This window comes from Oxyura jamaicensis, chromosome 3 (assembly GCF_011077185.1).
Source record: "Oxyura jamaicensis isolate SHBP4307 breed ruddy duck chromosome 3, BPBGC_Ojam_1.0, whole genome shotgun sequence".
NCBI classification, from domain to species: domain Eukaryota; kingdom Metazoa; phylum Chordata; class Aves; order Anseriformes; family Anatidae; genus Oxyura; species Oxyura jamaicensis.
Genome location: NC_048895.1, coordinates 82,481,982 through 82,506,729, shown reverse-complemented (window position 1 = coordinate 82,506,729; position 24,748 = coordinate 82,481,982). Strand labels below are relative to the sequence as shown.

The following is a 24,748-nucleotide window of genomic DNA, read 5'->3' as shown; positions in this document are numbered from 1 at the left end:
ACCTCTACAGTGAGCTGAGTTCATGGCCTCCAGGTGTGCACCATCCCCTGAAGCACTCATGCTTAAAGGGGAGCTGCACATTTCTCTTGTGACTAGACGTGCCAGCTTCAAAGGAAACCACCCCACACCAAGCACTTGGGTAAGGCATACATCAGGTTTTTGGAAACCTGTTCTCCCCTCATGAAAAACAGAGAGGAAGGGGATGGTTGGTGCCGCCTACAGATGGGAGCAATCCTGTGCTACTGCACAGCCTGCATTAAGAAGCAGTTACTTGCAGCAGGACACAGACACATTCATGCTTGGGTGATGCATCTCAGATGATGCAACAAGAACATGTTCTTATCTTCAGACCATGAGACAACCACTTTTCCTGTGCAATACAGATGCTATAACTTCTTTTTGATGGGCAGAACAAGAGTCACTTTTGTCTGGCCTTATGCAACATACTGTGGAAATTCGCTGGTTTTACTTCCCACAGTGCAAAAGCATCTTGATCTCCCAAGTTTGCTTTCTGTCCATCCAAGCCATCACACTGAGGTTTTGCCCCTTGAAACCTGCAGCTGTGTCCTATAGAAATCACCAAACTTGGTTGTAGCAAACATTTATAGGCGTCAAAGTGTGCGCAGCTAGTGTGGCATCACCTTAATTAGAACAACACACCAATGAACTGGTCTGAAGACATCTCCTCACTGCTATGCTTGGTTATGACTGTCCTCTGAAAAAAGTATGCTTACTTTGAGAAGGGATGCACAATATGGTGGTGAGAGGTCCAGCGCTCCCTGCATTTAGGCAACACAGAGCACATAGGAAGGATGAGCAAAGAAAACCAACTGGCCAGAGCTTGAGAGCACTGTGAGCTTTCCTGGACATGCATTTACAGAGATTTTTTGGGTCGTAGTGCTCAAATACTGAGAAAAGCCAAGGATCTTTATAGCCTTACAGGCTCATAATCCAAACCAGTCTGAATCCACAGGGTACGTGCATAAAAACAACTTTTCAATAGCCAAATTTGATAGATTCATAATACCAATGTTAGCAGCAAGTAAGAGGGAAAACAAAAACAAAACAACAAAAAAACAACAACAACCAACCAAACAAAAAAACTCTTAAGCAATGGCACTCCCCTACTGGTTGCACAAAACTCTTAAGCAATGGCACTCCCCTACTGGTTGCACAACTTGGAAGCCTCTTGGAAACCCAGTTCAAAATTCAAACCTTACCAGAGATGATCAAATTGTTTCAGTATTTTGTTCTTTATAAATAACTTTAAAGCAGCCTTCAGTACCGCTTCATCACTTCATCTTGGTACTAAAGCAAAAAGTCGCTTGTTAGGTGAGTAGTATCAGAAATACCTTAATGTAGCTAAATTGTATGAAACATTTTCTCCTCCTTTCATCCTGCTGTACGATGAACCTTAGCACAAGCAATTCCTGTGCCATCGCAGCTGTGCTAGCTCTCAATAAGCCGTGTAATGATACCTCATGGGAAAGAAATCAGGACCAGTATTATAAGCTCTCACATCCGCAGCTATTCCGCTAATATTCTAGTTTAAGGAGGTGAACATCTAATGAAACCTTCCTAGGTATTACAGATCATACTAGAGAACTCACCTCTCCCTCTCACAAGGACCTTCTCGGTACTTTTTTCCCCCTCAAAGTATATTATTACGCTCAACATCTGAATAATCAGGAAAATGGCAACAAAGTATTTACTTTGATCAAGGTGTTTATTGCATCTCAGAGGGCACACATGCACTGGGGTTTTCTTTTTTTTTTTTTCTTTTTTTTTTTTTTCTTTTTTAAACTGAAATACAAAGAAAGAAGAGCCATTTTGAAATTAGCTTTTTATAGAACTTTCCCATTACGGTGTATGTTATCCCCACAGTAAATTCAGATACAACCACTTTTAATGGTACCATACATTGATTAAATAGTTAATTTGAAAGACTTCAGGTGAAGATCTTTCCAACCCAGTATGCTTTTACAGAGAACTGCCAAGCCACTTGTAACACTGATCAACAGTGACCTCATTTAAGAGTTAAGATCTTAAGCCAAGCCATCAGCAGAAACAGTATGAGAACAAATAAAAATTAAAGAAACACATTATGTACAGTAAAGGGCATGGATCTCTGGATCAGAATTAAATCTAATCACCAATAGTACAAAAGCTACTCACAGCGCAACTGGGGAAATGGAGAAAACACTAGCCTATGGCGTACACAGGTAAGCACTAAATTAAGAGATGTACATAAGAACTAAACAGAGGTGAGTAACATCAATTGTAATGTTTTGACTACAGATATACCAAAGAGTGCTCTCAGATTCAAAATCCCTTAATGCCAACACAACTATGGCTGCTTTTTTTTTTTTCAACTACATTGAGAGAAACTGACCCTTTACTTATTTTCAGTGCATTTAGCAAGAACTGATAGATAAATATGCCAATTTAAAATGCAGAAACTTAAATAATTAAAATATATTTTAAAACCAAAATGGCAATAAATATGATATTTCTTTCAGATATGATTTTTCATTCTTGGAAAATCATTGAAAAAGTATTTGTTATGGAAGTTTACCTTTATATTACTTTAAATTATCTTAACATATACAGTGCCACAAAAATAAAACATTTTTTCACGACAATTGAGATTCCTGTGACTGGAAAAAAATGTATTCCACACAATTTCATAAGTGTTTTCCTTACTATCTGGTATTATCACACTATATTTTGTAACAGATAAAGGAGAAATTGAATCTTAGGGAAATTTTAGGTGTCCTCAAAAAGTTATATACATTAAAACCTTCAAAAAACACAGACATCGCTCCAAATGGCTCACCAAACAACAGCTGCATAATCTGCCCCTGTGGGATAGGTTCAGAAAAGCACTAGAAGGCATCAGAAACATACATCCATTGTTTAAATTGTAAAACACAAATAACCCAAGTACACAAATTTAGAGAGAGTAGGGATAACAGCTAAGGTAGTACACATTCCTAATGTTCACTTTCACAGCTGTGCTACACGTTTCAGGAGTAAGAGAAAGTCTGAGTAAGCGCTGGGTTTGGTACTGGTGGCTCACTTCGAAACTCTGAGCATCGATTTGCAGACTCCAAACTCACGTTTTTGTCATCCAGTCAGAAAAACTGCAGCTGTGAAAACAAAGTGTTAGATGAAAACGAATCAAATAAAGCATGCTTTAAAAAAAAAATAGGGGAAAGCACCAGATATCCTCTTCACTGCACCTCAAAGATGTTACCAGCATTCAGTAAAGCAGTTGTCCCATAGACATTTATGAATCCGTTTACTATAAACTCAAGCTGAAAGCAGTGAATCCCAGCAATAAAAATGCATCTCCACATACTGGAAGTCTCCACAAAGTCCCAGGTACACCTTCAATGCTGGGATTTGGTGATGGGGACAAAGGGGAACCAGGTGGTACTTGCTACGATTAGCTTGATCCCATCTGCTGCTGCTAATTCAAGCATAGAAGAAGCCTAGAACAAGCCTTAAAATTAAGTTATGGGTATAAATAGAAGGGACTTATAAAAAAGGACTCAAAGATATATAATTGTTGTCTTCTCCTCACATGGCAAATTATTCTAGGCTTACTTATAAAATGCTTACCTTACTTCAACCAATTGAAAAATAAAATGCAGAAGTGGTCAGTCCAATCTGATGTTTCTTTCTAGCCCTATTTTTTTGTCTTTTGATCTCTCCACACCTGTGATACAAAATTTGTTTCCACACACACGAGACCTGATATAAGATCTATTACAATTTACCAAGAGCTCTCAAAAATGATCTACAGCTCCCTGTAACAACATGGAACAAGCCTCTTTGGCACGGTTTTGCCAGTATTTGTATGCTATTATGATTCTATTTGTTTCAATATTAGTTTCATGAAAAAAAGCAGACCCTCAGATTGAGTGGAATCACAGCAAAATGGAAATCATAGATTAAAAATAACTTTTCTGGTCAGCTACTTTCAGAAAAGGAAAAAAAAAAAAGTAATAAAAAGTCAAGATTTCAGGCTCAAATTACAAGTGCAGACAGAATTCAGTTTCCTGCTTAAGTCACCCCACTACCAGTGCGTGTTCCTACCCATCTCTGAAGCTACAATTCTATCAGCCATGTTTAATCTACCAGACTAATCGACATCTGTGTGCCAGATATGTACTACAGCGTAACATGCAGGCAGTCACAGAATACCTTATGGTTTACAAGAAATCCTTGATGTTAAGATCCGCTAATGGGTCCTTTGTTGGAGGTTTCTTGGGACTCTGAGTAGCAGGAGTTGGGCTTGGAGAAAGCTAAGAGATGCCAGACAGGAAGGCAGAAAAAAACAAAGCAGACAAGGATACACAATCATTAGGTAAGTATAGCTGGATCTCACACAAGCACACCGCAAGCATACAAAGCTCTACGTTATAGCTAAATTCAGCATATTGCCATTTTTCTCAAGCATTGTCCTTACTACAGGGCTAACAATGCTTGGCTGATGTAATGCACAAGGCCAAAGACACTGCATACACTAGTTAGCACAGATGTAAATCACTCTCAGTCTGTAAGAAAGAATGCTGTTAGGATTATCAACCCAGACAGAAGTTAAGCAATTGTTAGATATTAAACACCAAGGTACAGAATAAGCTGAGTGTGTGCTGCAGGGTACATCTGAAAATCCCAGCAACTGGTGTTTAAATACAAGTTGGTCTACATTGGTAATATGAATAAAAGCTCAAAGAGTGCTGCACATGTGACTATATGTATACTTGATTCTTCCTTTTGTGGTCATAAAATCATTTATTCCATAGAAGACATCAATTTTTCATGTTGCATGCAACCCTTTTCACTAGTGAGCCAAATAGTTCTCCCATCCTGACCATACTCCCCACCACTGCCACCTTACCCAGAACACTGGGCGCCTTGATTACCGCCCTACTCTGAGAAAAAATTGTGCCTTCCATAATACTGTTCTTGATATCTATGTGAACAGACAGTTTAAGGCAGCAGGAAAAGACCAAGTACATGAAATGCAGAGCTTCAATACCTACAACTTATCACTTAGAGCAGTTTTGAGTTCTTTCCATTTCTACAAAGAAAACCCAGAGATACTTAAACAGGAATGCAATTCCTTACTTAAGGAGTGCAGTTTGCTACAGGATGATTGTTTGACTTAATGTTTGGAAAAAAAGATGGACTTCTGACTAGCCCAGAAGCAAAGTAATTTGTTTATATTTGCAGATAATTTGTTCTCGGCCTCCCCTCTGGAAATGGCCTTTCCTTTTCAGTGTTACGACAAACTAAACTCTACTTTGGAGAAATAGCCTGGAACAGCTATCATGGCTTGTGTTGCATCACCTAGTGGCCATCCATCAGCTAAAAGCTTTGTGTCAGAGAGGATACCATCAGAGTGCTGCACTTTCAATCTCATTATCTTCCAGTTAGAGGGAATCCTTGGTTCAATGGGATAGATGTCATGTCTCCATTCACTCAACCTACTTCATCATTTATTACTCCATTGTTTTTTTGTCATATTAAAGAAGGACCCTTGCAGCTGATAAGTCTGTGTTTCCTTGTTACTAGCCTATTGCATTTCGATAAGGGCGATGACACAGTTACCATAATCTGCTCTTAAAGATTACCATAAATTACTTTTTTTAAGATCCATTTTTAAGCCTGCTAAGATTGTACCCTTTGGTGGCAGCACGGTAGATAGGCAGCTGCATGACGTGGAACAGGCTGCAGGACAGATGGTTTTCTAAGTGACAAACGTAATGTGAGAGTACTACAGCAGTTCTCTACCTTGTGTTGAGAGCTAGAGACCACTCTGCAGTCATTCACTATTTTTTACTTCCTCAATAACAATCATCTTCTCAGACTACATTGTTCTACTTTAAAGCATCAGTACATAGAAACCTGCAGGATAACATCCAGAGGTAACTTCTATGTATATTGGTCAAGCATAAAATAGGATAGGTGACAGGAAAAGAGGCAATAGGAACAAGGAGGTTCCTCCTGAGCATGAGGGAGCACTTTACTGTGCAGGTGATGGAGCACTGGCACAGGTTGACCAGAGACCTTGTGGAGTCTCTCTCCTTGGACATATTCAAAAGTGGTCTACACAAGGTCCTGAGAAGCCTGATTAAGCAGAAGAATTGAACAAGAAGACTTCCAGAGGTTTCCTTCAAGCTTCAGCTATTCTGTGATTCATCCAGAATTGCTGCTAAGCAAAGACCTTCTCATTAAATGAATAAAGAACTCCCTGCACACAGCAAATACCAGAGAATTCTTATGCACAGAAATTTGTGCTAAAAATCTGTCAAACAATTTAGAGACCCAACATATAGTTTAATTACTATGCTAATTCTTTAAGAACAGGTTTGCTTTGTTTGTGTGTGGCCAAGTTTATGTCCCCTGTAGGTCTAAATATGTGATAGTCACAGTGTTGGACTAGGTAAATATACTTTAAGTACATGAAAAATGAAGCAGTACCATGTGCCTCTCACTTAAAAACAACAACAACAACAAAAACAGAGTAACTGAAGTTCAAGACCCTTCATTCGCATTCTTCCACATTAGTCTAGGTTAGAGGAAAAATTCTATTCTACATCATTTAAATTTGCACACTGCAGTGAAAATCTTGCTCTGAACTTTCCAGTGTTATGTACACTATGGTAATTCATATTTGAATGCAGGCATTTTGCAGTGAAATAAACACAGCATGCTCTTAGCCTAAAGCAGTTCAACTTGCATTTACTAAGAAACAGCTGTCAAAGAACTTGAGACCTCAGCTTGTTCATAAGCAGGTCAGTTTTCTGTAGAATCCTCTTGGTGGGCTCAAAGGGAAGATGCAGAGCACAACTCTAGTAAACGTTGTCAAGCTTTGAACAGAATAGAGTTGTCAAACAGCTCCACTTTCAAGTTTACTCAACCTCCCCCCAAAACACATCTTGGATGTAGTTAGATGCAGGAGACTTTTCAAGCTTGTTCCATTGGTTTCATAAAAGGCAATTGAACAAAATAAAATAAAAACCAAGGCGGTTCGTGTGATTTATTGCATGTCAGGCATCTGACACCACAAGAAATCTCGTTTACAAACCGACAGCTAGAATTTGAACTGAGATGATGTATATATAACTTCCTTCTAGTGATACAGGTGACAGTTAAACATTCATCTAACACTAACACTCACCTGTACACCGGGGCCAGTGGCAGCTCCAAACGGTGGCCTCATCATAGGCTGCCCATACATAACTGGCTGCTGGGGCATCATGGGTACGCCTGTTCCTGCTGGGGGCTGTAAATTAAAGCACTGTGAGTGGGTTTCTGGATAAAGAAGGGGCAGCCACGTAATGAAAGAGACTCACCATCCCAAATGCTGCTCCTGGCTGTGCGACAGGTGGAGCACCTCCTGTGGGAGGAACACCACTTGCTGGAGGCACAGCTCCTGTCTGAAAAAAAAAAGGGCTTTAAAAAAAAAAAAAAAAGGAAGGCAAGAATGTCTGTAACACCAAATATCTGGAAACTGCATGGAGTCTCAAGCATTCTCTGAGTTGTTTGAGAAACTTGGACTGTTATGTAGTATTTAATACCTAACCTCAAAACCATGATGATTCTGAAGAATGAGAGAACTGAGTTACTCCTTACACTGACGTTCAGCTTTCTTCGTCATAAGAAAGCCAATGTGATAGTCTCAATTCTCTTCATGAATGAAGTTCATTTTCTGAATACAACTCAAAATAGACCCAAGAAAATTCATACTTTTCTCCTTCTTCTACACAAAGTAAAAAGCATACCGATTTTGTAATTGATAGCCAACACAGCATTGCACTTGTCATAGCACTGATTTTAATATAACCTTAAGCCAGCAATGCCTAGCTTAAGCAGAGTGTAAAGTTAAAGGAAGTAATTGCTATAGTTATTAGTTTCCAGTAAAAAAGAATAGTATTTTTATGCAGTGAGATTCATTTAATTAAAAACTAAGTTCACACACTTAAACCAGAATCACAACTGTTACAAACTTTACAAAGGCAAGTTGAACTTGTTATGCAATAGATTTTCAAATAAAACATAAGCACAGAAAAGCAGTCTTTTACTAGGATTCAGGAAGAGAGAAATGTTAGTTTAGTAGTGGACACACAGTACAATTAAAACAGTACTTTTGTGTACTTGGCCACCTCAGTTATCTAGCAGAACCTATACATCATCCCTTTTGGTTCCCTTGCCTGTAATTTCCCATGCATAGTCTCCCTATAGCCTGGAAAGCATGCAAGTCTCGCCTTTTTGCAGAAGTATATTCAATACAAACAGTGCTTAAACTCTTGATAAGAACTTTAAAGAGAGGCAGGAAACATTCAGATAAGAGATTTAAAGATAGTGGTAGGACTTTTTAAGAACCTCATTACTGCTGCCATCTGGCCTAAGTATATTGGCACAATTTCTCAAGCTCTTACAGAAGTTGTAAGGCCATGCCTGAGCCTCTGAATCCTGAATGCCTACCTTGAGTCAGTTATGTCCCACCATGCTTGCAGAGCTGTCAGCATGCTTACAGTTGACAGCAGAGAATATGCAATGATTACTCTGAGTATATGCAATAATTACTCATTACATAGTCCACTTGTGTAAAAGCTGCATTTAGTGCACTTCCCTGATCCTTGCTTCAAGACTAAAATATACCGGTTTATTAGGAAACATTAGACTAGTCAGGATAACCCATTCCAGATTTATTGAACAATAGTAATTGGCAATAAAGTATTGAGTGCTTATGAACCTCTTTTTCCAGTCTGAATGTTTTACTGGGAGTGCTTCAATTATTGCACTATCAGTTCAGCTGTCCTCAAGCTAAGAACACGATCTGGACACTTGGATATGGAAAGCAAGGAACAGAAAGACATGGTGTAATGACATCAGGTGAGCACCCTAAAGCTATCTGAGTGCAGCCAAAGAACCACATCTTAGTTCAGAATTCAGTCCATCACATGCCAAGACATAAACTGAACCTGCTTTTGCATCAAAGTGCTCAGGTCACTCAAGGGAATGGGCTTTTGTGAAACTCTGCTGATTTTAATCCAAAAGCTGAAAGGTCATAAGGAAGGGAAGAAGTGATCAAAATTTAAGTGTCCCAAATTCAAGGTTCAACTATGATGTGAAGGAATGCTTCATTTTGTTCTCAGTATTTACTTTTTCCTCTGGCCCTGGTTATCAAAAACACTTAGGTGCACAGATGTAGAAGAAATGCATGTAGCATGCAAATTTCACAAAATACTATCAAAGCCAGCTTTCCAGAAAGGATGGTTACCTATCAGATGGTAAAACTACTACCAGATCAGATTGATATTACAGGAGTTAGAAAGTTCAGATAGTACAAGTCACCAGATCGTTCACATCTAAGAATAGCACAGATAGTTTGAAGCCATGTTTTTAAGATTACTGTGAGTGAACAGTTAAGCACCCACTAGTACCATTCGTTGCCTGAGGACTGTCTGCTGGATGGACAATCCAAAAAGAGCCATGTTAGGTAGCTTCTAGGTAGTTTTAAGCCAGCTGTAATAACGGCAGTGCTGGTGAGCTGCTGTTAGTATCTTCATGTTTAGCAAGTATATAAAGCAATCAAAAATTTTTTTTTCACTTACACTGTACAGTATTGTCCAGCCTCTCTATGAAGAAAGAAAGTTAACATTACAACTAATACATTCAGTCAAGTATCAACCTCAGGGAATTCTTGCACCTTCCATTAGGTTAAGGAACAAGCTGGAACACGCTTAGAGTTGCATTAATATTTGGCCGTGTCAGCAGGAACTGAGCTGGTCATGCTCGCCCCAACAGTCCTCTCCTTCCACCTCCACCCCACTTTTCCAACATAGGCTGTTTTATGCCCTGTGCAGCTTTGATGAGGTATGACCTTTCTTTAGATTACCCCGTAGATCACTCATGATAAGTTGCTCTTGAGCCAAGTTTAGATTCTAAGCTCAATTCAATCCCGTTCCTCCAAAGTTAGTGTCTTCTGGTATATTTTACCAGGGAATCTTAACCTTTCCAAAAGACTGCTTTCACTGGGCTAAAGAAGCTACATCCTTCTACTCCTCTAGCAAAAATCATCTGATTAGTCTGAATACCATGTAGTCTTTTCATCTACTTCATTCAGGAAAGCTTGAATCATGAACAAGCTTGAGAAAAAAAAAAAAAAAATCTCTCCTTCCAGTACTTCAGATTTGTGTAAATATCACTGTGCCTTGGACAATCTACCTGGACCTGGTGCTGGTCAAGACCTATAGGGGTAACCACTGAGTTCATGTCAATCTGGTCTTAAAAATGTGACTTGAAACAATCATATCATTTTATAATGAAGCAAATTCTTTAGCTAAAACAAGCAGGAGTACTGTCTACATGCACATTTGCATAGTCTTAAAATAGTGAGGTTTCATACTGGTGGTATTGATGGATTAAGCACCTACCAATGGACCACTTGGGACGCCACCAGTTGACCATGTTGCAGGTGCTACTTTTGGTTGCCAGTTGGCTCCTCCTGTTAGCTTTTTCTCTCCAGCATTCCACTGAAGATCTCCCCTAGTAGAGAGAGAGAGAGACAGAGCTATTCTTTGCATACCCTCACGGTAATGAAAATCAATTGCAGTGTACATTAACTTTAAGCCTGCGGCTACATTAGTTTATGGTATATGCAGTTTAAGTTATTAACAGAAAGATACACTTTTAGTATGCAGTTTCAAGGATTGTTAGTGGTAGACACCACTACACTCTACACTGAAGTCAGTTACATGGTTATGGCCTTTGTGGTGAGAATTAAAGAGTTGTTTTACTTAGTATTGATTGAATGTAACATATTATTGCATATACCCTTGTAGGAAGTAGGAAGAGGGACTGCTACTGCCTATTCTACTGGGGCCAGGCAGTAGAGCTGCCTGATAGAAGTCTTTGAAAGGTCATTTCATTGCTGGAAATCTTGCTCAGACAGAAGAAGGAAGAAAGCATTCAGTTCTGAAAAAAGTTGATAGATACAAGAAAAACAAATCATTAACAGAATAAAAGGGCTGTTTCAAAACCGGGTTTTGCTAGAGGCTGCTTTATCTGGGAAAAGCTACACTCTTTGAATGAAGTGGACTGAGGGAAGCTAAGTATGGGGAATAAACTTTATGATGTGTTTACTTATTTCCCTCCTATCATCTCTGCAGAGGTGCAAGACATCTTGAAGTACACACATCATAAAATAGTCTTGGATACAGAGGAAGACTCAGCACAGAAGTAAGCAATTGGTTAGCTTAAGACAATCAAAAACAAGTGTAATGATTTCAATATTTCTTCTTGCAAAAAGAAGCTTTTCACTGCATGGAATCAACTTCTTTTCTATTTTACAAATATTCCAATGCCTACACGATAAGCACATCCAGCGTCTGCAAAAAGATAACAAAACTATTACATATTAGCCTAAATAATGAGGAGAGCTATTCAATTTATTATCTGGACAATTCATTTGGAAATCAGCTACCCAATATGAAGACAGTGATTTATATATACGTATATATTTTTAGAAACTCAGATTAAAGCCAGCAAGTTTAAAAGCTATATCAGGAACAATTAACATTAATTATTCATTGAATGTGTATAGAACAGAATGCACTTCCCAGAATTTTTATGAAGTGCTCATTTTTGGTTAAGGGGACTGGGAGGGGGATACTGGCATGTGACCAATTCATTGATCCTAATAAACATGGAAATCAATGTAAGACTATAAAACAGACTTGAACATATTTCTTTATATATATATATATATATATGTATATAATTAAATGTTGAACTTACTTTTTTGAAGTGGTACCAGAAATTCCAAGATCTGAAAGTTGTAAAAAAAAAAAGAAAAAAGGAAAGTCACATGTCTAATAAATTAAAGTGCATTAAAGTAATAGCTCACATTTCATTGTAGATGTTCTTATACAGAATAATGGCATTCTGTCTGTCTCCATTTAGACAGCACTAGAATAACATAAGACACACCTACAGGACAAACTTATGAGGAATCCTATGGGTGTCTTATACTTGAAGAAGCCATATTTGCGCTATGAGCAAACCGAAGTGACAATATATTTAGGTCTACAAAATGTTATTTAAGAGCACCAAAAGTATTTACCATGAATGACAGCATTAATTTCTGTTCTTCATTATATATGCTGAAATATTAGGTTATTTTACTCATACAGATAAAACTCAATGTTATTTGGAAGCTCTGCAGTTTTATCTGTTCTATCATGCACATGCACTCCAAGTAGTTTCCTTAATTATTCTCTGAAAGAAGTTTTAGGCTAAGTTTTTAAAAAAACTCTCTTCTCACATGATCAGTATGAGTCCTGCAAGTCAAATTGCTAAGTGCAATAATTTACTCCCCCAAACCTGGATATACCAAGTGATGTGCAGAAGAGGTCTCAAGTGATTAAAACTCCTGCTGACTTCTAAACAAGATCATTTCTCTCCACATCAGAAACAAAAGTATACATCTTAAGATCAGTTATATCTTTGCTATGTTTAAATATAGGGACAGAATATTCTTTTTACACAGCACTCCAAGTATAACTTCAATACTATTGTACCTTAGCCTAGGTGGGTCTATGTTAGGTTTGTACAGGTGCTTGTGCTACTGATTTCTAGTTATAAAGGCTATCTCTATTATAGGATAGAACTTGTTGATGTTGTTGTTTAGCATTTCAAGACCATTTTTGGGAAGTTCACTCTCTGAGAGAACGTCTGTTCTTGGCTGTTGCTCACACTTCACGCCACTGCTACTCCTGTTCTCACTAAGCAACAAGTCAGCTGTTGTCAGCTATTGAACTTTTATGACTAAATTCCATAGTGCTACCAGATACTTTGGACAGTTTTCACCATTCCAGCAGTTATTACTCGGGGGCCCACCCATCAAGAGTCTGATGTGCCCCTCAGTGTCTTAGGATGCTCACGTGTTACCAATTGCACTTACTAAATAGATCCTACGATTTGGCTAAGATCCTGGACACAATTAGGGACAAGTTACGACCATAAAACACCAGCTACCCAAATCAGGCCCTACTTCTGCCTATAGCTTCCCTTATCTCCCTAGAGAAATAAGAGGGCATTGAAAAAAGAAAGCTAAAATGTACAGCTGTTTGGCTCTACAAACAAAAAATATCATTGTATGCCACACAACTTAAAACAGAAATTTGTCACTTACTGCCTACTAAGTTTGCAAGAGAAGAATCAAGATCGCTTCCGAGGCCTTTGCTTGCTGCTGAAGGAGTGACTGTTGCGGTAGCTGCCGGTGCTATAGACTGACCAGAAGGAACCATAGTTGGCATAAGAAGATCACCTAAGCCATCAAACACTGGAAGGGAAAGGAGAGTTGTTAAAGAACAGCAGCTGTGATAAGAAAAACACTACCAGCCACTTTGATGTTGGTCCAACAAATATAGTACAGACAACAATGTCACAAGTCTTACCAAAACATAGTTTGACATTAAAAGTAATGCCAACAAGGGCATGCACGTCATTTTACTAGACACTGAATATACAGTAACCCTGAAAGAGCTATAACAATGAAAACTAATATGACAGGACATGCCTGAAAGCACTTTAATTGGAGAGTTGAGTCTACACAGATACAGCACTACTTCCACATAACACTATTTTTCTTACAGCCATCCTTAGAGAGATGTCAGATGCACACACATTTGTCAGGAGATATTCATTTAAAGCCTTTTAAAATGAACATCTTGCCACAAACACCAGTCAGATTTATGGTAAAGGCAGTCTTATACCTTGACATTTTACGGCAACAGGATTGAAACAGTCTCAGGATATTACTATTCACTTGCAAGCAGCGGGGAGTTAGGAAAACCTACTAACATCTCATAAGATCAGAAGGAATGAGAACCATCCACACTGACAGAACTAGTCTCCTTAGTCCATCCATCTATCTCAGAAACTCATTTTTTAGATCCCTTGAAGTCAAAAAGCCTGGTACATCTCATGCCAGCATTATCTTCTGATCTGTATTTGAGGTACATGCTAATGTTAAGTCAACAGAAATGGGTAGCATGTGCACTGGCAAGCAACCAAATAACCAACCACGCAGCAGTACTACTTTGACCTTTTTCTTGTAAAGTTGCAGAACTCACCAATTTTAAGTTTGTAGCAAGGACCCAGCATGGAAAGAAAGTACAGAATGGAAGAGATACAAACAAAATGATAGCAGTGATGAAAGTTTAAGCTTATAGTCAGGCAAAGAACATGTCCTTGGTCTCTCCATTTTGTGTAACTTCAGGTGCCATGCAAGCTTAAGAACAATTTCAGCAGCAACAGCAAGATGACTTGGCTATATAATTGACTTACAGAAGAGTATCGTCCTTGAGTAATTCCTGATTCGTGCCATCAAGCGCATGCAAGGATGATGTTCACACTAATTTGGTTTCTATTTTCATGGTAGAATAAAAGATGGGTACAGAGAGCTCTTGGGCACACACTTGCCTAAACACAACCTTGAGTTCTTCCAGCAGAGAAGGAAGAGGGAAATTGCTTTTATTGTTTGTATTCAGAACCTATATATGGTGTCATTAATTCATCTAACACACAAAATACATTAGGAAATTAATAGGAAGAAACCCTTCAGCTCACCTGATGCATCAAATGAACTGCCAGTCGTTGGAGCTGTTGTTCCAAAAGCTGCATCAAAGTTAGGCTGTAGTAAGCTTGTTTGAGCTGGAGTGACCGGGGACGGTGATGGAGAAGGAGCAATAAAAGAACCTCCAAAGCCTTGAAAAAGTGACATAAGAGAAGTGTGGACATTAGAATCAGTCTTGATGGGCTGTGTTTAAGAAAAGTTCAATCTATAGAAGACAGAATTATAAAAAACAGTGCTTACGAGACCATTGCAAACAGCTCGCTACTACACAAGCATCCTTTGTATGCCAGATATGATCCAAGAACTTTATGCTTTTTTCAAGAGTCACCAGTAAAAACTTTAATGTCCATTATTCAGATATCTGCAGAGGCAGACAAACAGTACACAGTTCTTCTAGTGCTATACGCTACAGTTTTAGTTAAGTAAACTCTCAGATAGAAAGCAACAAAAAAGAATTAGTTCAGAAAGGAAAGAGAAACAGAGGAGTAGCTTGAGAAGAACATACAATCACAGTTTAATGGACCAAACTACTCTGGAATCCCAGTTCAGAAGGCAGTGTTTTACTCATACAATTTAGCCTCTTGCTATCTTAAAACATATTGGTCTGCCTGGTCAAGATGTCTTCAAGCTGCCATCAACCATCCCCTCCTCATTCCAAAGCAGGATCAACAGTATCCACAAAATAAATAAATCCCAGTCATGCAGATTCTCCAGCCTTTAGCAATTTATTCCCATGCTTTTCTTTCTTAAATTCCCTCCCTTGTTCATTATAAAATTTGATCTCCCTTGCAATTTAAGCTTATTTGTATTATCTACAGACTCTGGAAACTGTTTAAATATGTAAAGACTCTGTCAAGAAAAAGAGACCAGACAGATGACACCTCCTCAATTCTCTTTAGTCTACCAGCCAGTCCTTTTATTCAATCTTTTCTTGACTGTCATGCCTGAGACCTCCATAGTCCTTCAGTCTCTCAGCCTTGATTTTCCCAGCTGCCCTGCTGCCCTCGCATTAGGTGGATCAGTTCTGAGCTCACCACTCCAACTGAAACTACACAAATACACCAGGAAGACCACTGCACATTCTACAGGCTGTAATTTTCCCCCTATATCAGAGTAGGAAGCATGTTATTTTCCCACAGCTGAACATAAGATGGTGACATGCAAGTGCTCTACCACTGCCTGTAGCTTCTTTTCAGAGACATTCCTGCCTTTGCAGTCTACTGTCATTTCCTCAGTTAATCATCACTGCCCAAAACCAGAAGCTTGCATGTTTACCCATTTGAAAATCCTTCTTTAGACCATTTTCTCTAATATGCAGAGACCATTTTAAGTTTTCATCTGGCAAATACAGCTTTTTTCATGTGTGTGGAATCTCAAAAATTAAGGATGCTATTCCAACAGTCCCATTGTTGAAATTAAATACCATAAAGACATCAGTTTAGAAGAGGTTATCTAATTACATTTATCTTCCAATGCTGCTTTGACTTTTTACTTAAATAGTTAGCACCACTCAAGCAGTCAGCTAATTTCTTTCTTCCTCATCTTTCTTCAACTTACATTTAGTTGTAACCAAATACCAGTTCAGTGGGGAAGAAAGGACTGAAGACTTTCTAACCCCTTGTTAGTTTTTTATCCAAAATTTCTTTCCATGGTCACAGGGTCTATCAACTACAGCATACTATGCAGACATCTCACAAGCTGTGAAGATTTCCCATCTATGAAACCAAGTGCCTCCCAGACATTTAGCTACATCACAGGTGGACTCAATGGAAAGGATTTATGCCCAAATTGTGAACATCAATTATACCAAATACCACTGTGATACCTTAAATCATCTCCCCCAAAACTGTGGTTTCTCAGAGAATGAAAACTAAACACCAAACATTTAACAAATGTGGAAAGGATAGGAAAAAAAATTATATATGCACCTGAAGAACCGGACCTACTTACAGGCAAATTCATATTTTAGAAGAGAAAGGAAATAACAGTAGCTAATGCTGTTCAAACCAAAATCCTCAGCAGGGAAACGTGAGTGCTCTGCCATCACTTGGTCCTGGCCATATTCCAGCAGCTGGCTGTACCAGCACAAGACAGGCTTTAATTGTAGAGCTATGCTAATAACTACACTGGCCCCAGGCACACCTGGAAAGTTCAATAAATCTAACTTAATGCTGCTGGCCCAGGAGAACACAACCTGATGAGAAAGACCTCAAAGAACATCATCCTTCGGCTAGTTTGCCAGATTGCAGGCAGTGACATTTTGATCATAACTTAAACTAGTCCCTTTGGATGACTCTAATCTATTGCACTGGATGGAGACAGGGAAGCAAGAGCAGAACACAGAGCAGCCTGTTTTCTGCAACCTGAGGTAAAGAGCATTTCACATGCCTCTATGAGCTTCCCTGTGTTTATTAGGCCCACTTCAGGGCTCTGGCACCAAGAAAACCTTATTACCCAAATGCTATGCTGTGGCAAGCCACGTGTTCACAGCTGCTAAATCGGAATCTGGACAGACATACTGGATCAGAGAACTACCCTCAGCTCAGCTGTCCAGGGTCTGTGCGTGAAGCAGGTTTGTCACTGGGTATTTTAGGTTGGAAGGGTTATCTGGAGATCACACAGTCCCAGTCCTTGTTAAAAGCAGGTCTCATCGCATCAGGTGCCTCAGAGAGCTTTTTTGAGCACTTTAATGAGGAGCGATTCCGCCTCCTGTGTGGGCAGCCTGTTCTAATATCTGACCATCCTCAAGGTAATAAATACACACAAGTTTCCAATACTTAACTGGAATTTCTCACATTGCCTTTTTTTCTGTTGCTGTGCACCTCCAAGAGGAACATGGCTAGTCTTCTCTGTATCCTCCAAGGATGTTGTTCTAGACAGCTATAAGGCCTAGCTTTTGCCTTATTTTCTTAAGGCTGAATGGACCATTTCTTAGCCTCTGCTGATATGTCATGTGCATCAGTCACCTTCTTGGCAGCCCTCCATGAACTCACGCTGGTATGTCTTGATCACCTACTTCAAGAGATTCTCTTTAATACATTCCAGAAGGCCCCTGGATTACTCATGCCCAGCCATGTTGCTCTTCCAGCACATATTATGGTGACTTAAGCTGCTCAGGAGTGCCAAAGCCTGTGATAGAAAATATTCCTCCAGCTGCCTAAAGAAAGGCTTTTTCTGCTGCCTTTTCTTGATCATATGATCAGTAGCAGACACGTACTATAACATCACCAACGCTAGCCTATCCTCTGATCCTTACCTACAAGCTTCTCCTGGTTCATCACCTGTCTCAAGGCCAAGCTTTTTGCGCTCAACTATCTGCAAAAAAATGTACTTAGCACTGAAGAATCAGACCAGAAGCAGAGTGACAAGGTATGTGGCTGACTAAGGCATCTGATTTCAGCAATCCCAACAGCACCAGAACCCCCTAAAGATGCTGTGCTCGGTTAGACCCATTCCGCCTCCACAAGGAGCTTGGCAGCAGTGTAATGACACCATACATAACTTTCTAAGAATTTTATAAATGACCAAGCTTTTGCAAAGCCCTGCAAAGTGCCTGTTTCTCCAGCTACAGAACTGAGTCCTCCCCAGCTTCATGTGAAATTTGCATGACAATTGGTCTTAGTTCCATAGCTTTTAGCCACTTGTACAATCTAATATTGGGCACAGAAGACATAGATATGCTTTAACAGATTAAAATCCTAGTCATCTAGTGCTTGCACAAGACCCAGAGTGAGTCTGCAGAAACAGCAGCAGCTGTTGCTGAGCTGTACTGAGATGCATTGTCTGGACATCCCCAGCTGTCTGTTTTTGAAGTTGTTTTTAATTACAGTCATGTAAAATTTCTTATAAGAACATGCCTTTAGACTACACACTGGGATGCATTTGCATATACCTTAATTGGATAGAAAGATCTAGAAGGGAAAAAGGCTAGGCTATTGCATTTATTTGCACAGTTCTATTTTTGTTTGCTGAGAAGCTTAGAGTATGAAAAAAAAAATCTATCACATTTTCTAAGGAAGCCAAGCATCTAGGCACTTACCTGACAGCATAACACTTAAGACAATGATGCATGGTAAGTACACTTGTAATACCGTGCATTTAAACAGTACAACTAAACATTCATAAACCATGAAGGACTAACCTTCTGACACCACATGAAATCTACACAGTCTTAAATATAAAACTGGATTGCACTGCAGGCTATGCATCTGCCATTATCTAGGGTGAACAAATGCTTAGCAATATGCTGTGATGTTTACATACCCTCTGTATCTGCCAAACAGAGATTCACATCTAACTTGGAGTATTTTGCATATATGTAAACAACAAAAAAAAAATCTATTCACCCAAACAGCTTCAGGTCTGCTTGAGCATTCAGGCTTATGACATCCATTTTATAATTTAGGATTTGATTTAATGTGACTCAGATTCAGAGAGCACATTGATGATTAAACCATCTGGGGCATAGTTCTTACTACAATTTAAGCTTAGTTATAGATAAGGACAGAAAATATTTTCTAACGTTTGCATAAGCAGGATTAGCTTCTTCCTGACAACATCTTTGCACCCAGATCACAGATAATGCACATAACTAAGGGCAGCAGCTCTTCTTTTTGCATTATTTTCTCCTTGTAAAATCACCAGTTTGTTTCAGGACCTCGTGGCTAAAGCATCGTCTCCATCTTAAAGCTATCCATAGGCTATTTAACCAATACAGAGAATAATGGAACCAGTATTATAACCAAAGGAAGTCTTCTAACTTAAAATCCTGGAACTGCTGGTACTAAGACGTAACATGAATTTACACACTGTGTAAGCCACCAAGTAGCCAGCTTGCCAGTACTGGAACAGATTCAGAACACACACACATTTTTCTCTAGAACACTTCTACTTTCTTGAAGCCTAGCTAGGAGATGCCTACACATACAGCAGGTACTAGCAGTTTGTCACCTTCTGAGGTGGTTTCAGAATGTAAGCACCCATTTATAAGTACTCTGAGCACTTACAGCAGATCACAAACTGAGATATCTCACTTATGTTACATGTTTCTCCCACAGTGGGGGATCTCTCACAAGCATGCAAACACAAAAATATACACTACATCAGAAGCCAAGCCCCGTGTAAGTTGGCATGGGAAACCCTGAGACAGCAAATGACAACAGGGCCCACCGTGCCTAGAATGGTCAGCTGTTGCATAAAGGGCAAACTTCCATTCTGGCTCAGAAATGAAGACAGAGAATACAACATGAAGCTAGCAATCATCTACATTTGCTAAGGATAACTTCCTGACAAATTTACCTTTCAAAAACATGAGAAAAATGACTCAAGACCTCCTTCAAAACAGACATTTTCTTTAATCCCAAGAAAAACATGCTGGGATCTTGCTTTCTGTAAACTTCAAATTGAGATGGGGAACAGTCATGACTGTTTAGCACAATTACTATATCCACTAAAATACATGGTGTAGCAAGAATTTTGGAGAATGGTAGAAACAATTCAGCTGAAGTGGCTTAAGCGGTAGGATGCAGACTAGAATTTCACAGTTATTCAATCTCCTAAACAGGCATGACAGTGTGATAACACACTCAGCACTACCATGAGCCTTATCCTACCCACTGTAAGGAGGGTACACTTCTAGGCTTTTGCACTCAGAAAGGCTGTCTCCCATTACCTAACTCTCCTTCGCTAAATCCATGACTGTGGCTAAATCATTCAATTTTCTAACCTTTATGTCAGTAAACTGCCTGAATTACACCAACCAAGAAATAAAGATGGATTAGAAGTGATGGATAAAGAGCATAGCCTCCAATACTGTTTCATTCAAGTACTGCTACAATCAGCCAATGAAACGTTATGGAAACACTACTATTCAGTAAACGTTAAAGAAAAATAAAGTTTGTGTAGGAAGCAGAAAATAAAGAGTAGGGAAAGAAGGTAATCAAGGAAGCTAATTTGTACTTTGGTACAATGCCTTTGAGTTGCCATTGCAAATCAAAGTAATTTTAATTTAATAAATCTAAAGTATTAAATCTTATGAAAAACTATTTTATTTGAGTATGAAAGCCCATTCACACTCAATGAACATAGAAGCTTTCACAAAGACGTTTCTTAGATTTTGCATGACAATAAAGTGTTTTGTTCTGTTTATTTTATTTTATTTCATGAAAAGAAAAGAAAAAAGTTCTTTATTACCAGCCAGTAGGTCTGCAGAAGCTGAGGAACTAGAAGCGGCCTGGGCTGCAGGCTGGGGTTCAGAAGTACTACTTCCAAAAGCATCTAAAAGAAATTCCAGAAGGCAAAGAGTTCAAAATTAAATGCATATATTCATTGCTTATTTTAAACAAGAGATGGCATAGGACAACCATTTCATTCATCAGAAGAAGAAAATGAAGGTGCTTGACCATCTTTATTGCAGAGCAGTACCATGGATGCAAAGCTCAGGTGGAAAAAATGAGATGCAACAAACCAGTGCTTCAAAGTTAGTTGTTTTTTTATAGGGAAGAATAGCACTAAAGAGGATGAGATATTAGAACAGAGAAACTTGCAAGTCCTTTTATTTGGGCCTCTTCTCAGAAAACCCATAAAAACAACAGCATTCTAGGCTAGAGGGTTAGCCTCTTTTATCTGATGCATTCACCTCCAGAGTTTGGAGTAATTCCAGACAGAATTTACTAACATTAAGACTTTTCAGATGGATATTTCACTAATGTTTAGAAATTCAACACTTGTAAGTAACATTCCTTTTCTACAACACTTGTAAAGCTGGTTGTGCTCATCCTAATTTCCACCTTGTCAAATCTAACAGAGATCCTGTAATTCAGCTCTCTGGCTTGAGACAAGTCATCCTCAAAACTTTAGCTGCTTTGAGAAACGGAACTGACAGAAAACAACGTGAAAGTGGAGAGCTGCAAAGAACAAGGAAAACAAAACAAATCACATAACATCCTTTCATCAGACCTCTGAGGAAAAGTGTCATACATGCATTGACTGCAGACAGAATGGCAAACGTAAGGACAACAAAACGGCCACACTGACAGCTCATTTGCAGTTCATTATTTTGCAATGTGAAGAACTGGACATGTCATTCTTAGCTGTAATGCCACACAGAAAAGCTGTAAGAAGGGAAAACTGCAGCTTTAGAAAAGCGCAAAGGTAATTGAGATGAAGTGATTCAACTCTGAAGTGGTGAAAGAAAAATACCCACCACCAAATAGGTCAATCACACCTGAAGAATCCACCTTTGCTGGAGAGGCAGTGGGTAGAGGAGAGGGGGCTGCAAATGCATCCACTGCAGTAAGGACAGGATAAATAATATTTAGTATCAGCAAGGCAACAATGATAGCTAAATATTTCAAAGCCATATGGGCTTCATCAGAGAGAATCATGGGATACATAAATTCAGGTAACAGTCTGCAGAACTGCAAAGTTTCTCACACAGCAACTGAACACTGGAGTACTTTAAAGAAAGAGTTGTTTATTAATAACTTTCTTATTCTTATAGGAGGATATACTCTCTCAACAGCCACATCACTTACTTAACATCAGTGTCAGCCACTTCATGATCCACATCTTCAACAAGTGCTAATCTTGTGACCAAAGTGTCAACAACCCCACAACTTAGTTTTTCAGCTTAAAGATGTAAATTGTCAATAAATCTTATTTTTCACTCTTGAGAGAAAAGAAAAAGAAAAAGAAAGAAAGAAAGAAAGAAAGAAAGAAAGAAAGAAAGAAAGAAAAGAAAGAAAGAAAAGAAAGAAAGGAAAAAGAAAGATCGAAACCATAAGCCTGTGAAAACAAGCACTTACCAGATAAGAGATCAGCAGTGAGAGAACTCTCAGGCACAGGAGAAGCTCCATGCGGTGGAGATGAAAAAGCATCTTCAGAAATGAAAGAAAAAAACAAGGAGAAGTTAAGTATCATTCAATCAGTTTACACAAGGCATCAAAGCAGCAGGGTATTTGAAGATTTCTCTCTTTACCTGTACCAAAGAGATCTATGCTAGGAGTAGCATCTGGTTTAGGTGCTGCGGGTGCATCAGGGACAGACTCAAATAAATCTAAGACCAAGAACATAACACGTCTTTAACTCATTTTTGAAAGACAGGACTGAAAGTGAACTTTCAAATTTTGCACAGCATCTTTGGAGTTAATAGGCTCTCTGGTTTGAAAGCCTAGCACATGCATGCACGCAACAATTTGTTAGTTCAATACTCCTGTCACATTAATCCACCAAAGAGTTAAAAACAATATTACCACCAAAGATATCTAGAGCAGGAGGAGCTGAGGTGGTGGTGGTAGCGGAGGTGGTGGCAGTAGTGGTAGTGGCAGTAGCTGTAGTAGCAGTAGCGGCAGCAGCAACAGCAGCAGCTGGAGAAGGAGTTGTTGCAGGAGCTGGAGTGGCTGCACTAGTTGTAGGGGTAACTACAGGAACAGCAGTCTCTGTTGGCTTCATAGCAAAGAGGTCCAGCTCGGGAGCAGCCTCTGCACTACCTTCAGATGGGGCAAAGGGGTCTTGTAAAAAGGAAAGGGGAAATATATGTGTATGCATACTTAGGATTAGTGAGGGAGGAAGTCAAAATCAAAGCAACTACCAGCTATGCACACACTGCAAATACACTCACACACACGCAGGTGAGGTTGCTCTAACATCTACCGTACTAACCCAAACACGTTACTTATGTTTTTCCAAAATAAAGACCATCTGAAAGGCTGAGCAGTCTAGTTACTGAAGGGCAGAACTTTCAAAGGCTGTTTGACAAGGCCAAAACAGAAAGATGATGAAAGTATATCTAGTTTAACAGGTTACTGCTCACAAAAGTCAGGACTGCCAGAATCATTTATTAGCACTACTGAACAAGCACAAAGGTACTGGAACTCAGAAACAGGCCATTTTGTTAAGCATGCTCTTCAGTCTAAGGGTTTTTTTTGACCAATTGCAAGCACTAAAAAAATCTCAGAAAAACACACTGCCATGTAGTTTAAGGAAAACAAAACAAAACAAAGCAAAACAAGAACAGCAAAGCAAGAGACCATCTAATCACATAAAACCCACCATTTCCTGAACATGCATCAAGAGCTGCTGCTACAGGGGTTGGGGTAGCTGGTGCTGCTGCCCCTTCTGTTGCTGCAGGGGCTTCCCCAGGAGAAGCTGCAAAGGCATCTTGGGTGCAGTTTTAGAACAGAAATTAAAAGGAAAAAGGATAAAGAGAAGAAAAATATAGTAAAAGAACCAAGTTAAATTGCACAGGTAGATCCCCTTATACAACATGAATGTTGTTACTCTGACAGCAAGACAAGTCATGCAGTGCATTTGCTTTGTCTCCCCCAACCCCACACAAGCAGGTTCTAGACAGGGTTTGAAGAAGGAACTTCTCTGTTGCCTGAAGTACAGCACGTGTAAAAGGTGTTACTCTCATTGTATAAGGGTTCAGAGCACCGTGGTCATGGACTACACAAAATTAACTAATGAAGAAAGAGCAGAGGTATGGCAGTAAGTCAGTGTTAATAACGATGCTGAAATTTCATGCTCAAAGCCCACAGTATGTGTGGTTAATCTGTACCTGAATTTACTTGCATAATGCTCTGCGCACTTCAGCACTGTTATGAATAACAATCCAATTATATTGGAAGAGATCTCTGGCTAATATTTCTGGCTTTTAAGTCAAGTTAGTCATGCAACATCTGAAATATTGAACTTACTTTTTCTTAACAGTATTCCAATAGGATCTTCCTGAAGCCAGAAAGACTGGTTCATTGGTTATATTTACTCAGCTTGCTTCTGACAGGCACAGAATTTCAAATCACTACTGGCTAGCCATACTTAGTCTCTCCTTCTTTGAGGATCTAAGGCCAACCATCCCAGTCAAGTCAACAAAAAACAGCTATTTTGGGGTTTTGGAATGACTTGCTCAAGTTTTGTTTGACTTATTTTTTGTATGCCACTTGGTAATTGGAATGCTTAAACTTCCAGCTCTGAACTTTTACAGCATTATTTCTAGGCTTAAACCACCATCTGTAGCTCTTAATTCCATGGAGTAGTCCTAATGGGCACTTCCATTTGGACTATCCTCATAAGCAAGCATTTTCTTCA

General features: G+C 39.1%; 1 protein-coding gene across 19 annotated transcripts in view; it reads right to left on the bottom strand.

Annotated features, from left to right (window-relative positions):
• Positions 1-1,707: 1,707 nt before the first annotated feature.
• SNAP91 (synaptosome associated protein 91) overlaps positions 1,708-24,748 on the bottom strand; it is a 70,455-nt gene continuing 47,414 nt past the window's right edge. For 3 of the 19 annotated variants that reach the window (XM_035321111.1, XM_035321112.1, XM_035321110.1), the window contains exons 17-31: positions 23,711-23,818; positions 22,912-23,169; positions 22,638-22,715; positions 22,465-22,536; positions 21,864-21,947; positions 20,852-20,935; positions 14,653-14,790; positions 13,214-13,363; positions 11,818-11,848; positions 10,455-10,566; positions 9,633-9,656; positions 7,368-7,451; positions 7,193-7,297; positions 4,210-4,310; positions 1,708-3,149 (exon numbers count right to left, since the gene is read on the bottom strand). In XM_035321111.1, the coding sequence (XP_035177002.1) occupies positions 4,218-4,310; positions 7,193-7,297; positions 7,368-7,451; positions 9,633-9,656; positions 10,455-10,566; positions 11,818-11,848; positions 13,214-13,363; positions 14,653-14,790; positions 20,852-20,935; positions 21,864-21,947; positions 22,465-22,536; positions 22,638-22,715; positions 22,912-23,169; positions 23,711-23,818 (1,421 nt within the window). In that variant the 3' untranslated portion in view covers positions 1,708-3,149; positions 4,210-4,217. The remainder of the gene's footprint in view (positions 3,150-4,209; positions 4,311-7,192; positions 7,298-7,367; positions 7,452-9,632; positions 9,657-10,454; positions 10,567-11,817; positions 11,849-13,213; positions 13,364-14,652; positions 14,791-20,851; positions 20,936-21,863; positions 21,948-22,464; positions 22,537-22,637; positions 22,716-22,911; positions 23,170-23,710; positions 23,819-24,748) is intronic. The other 16 variants (XM_035321127.1, XM_035321128.1, XM_035321114.1 and 13 more) reach the window with 15 other exon arrangements.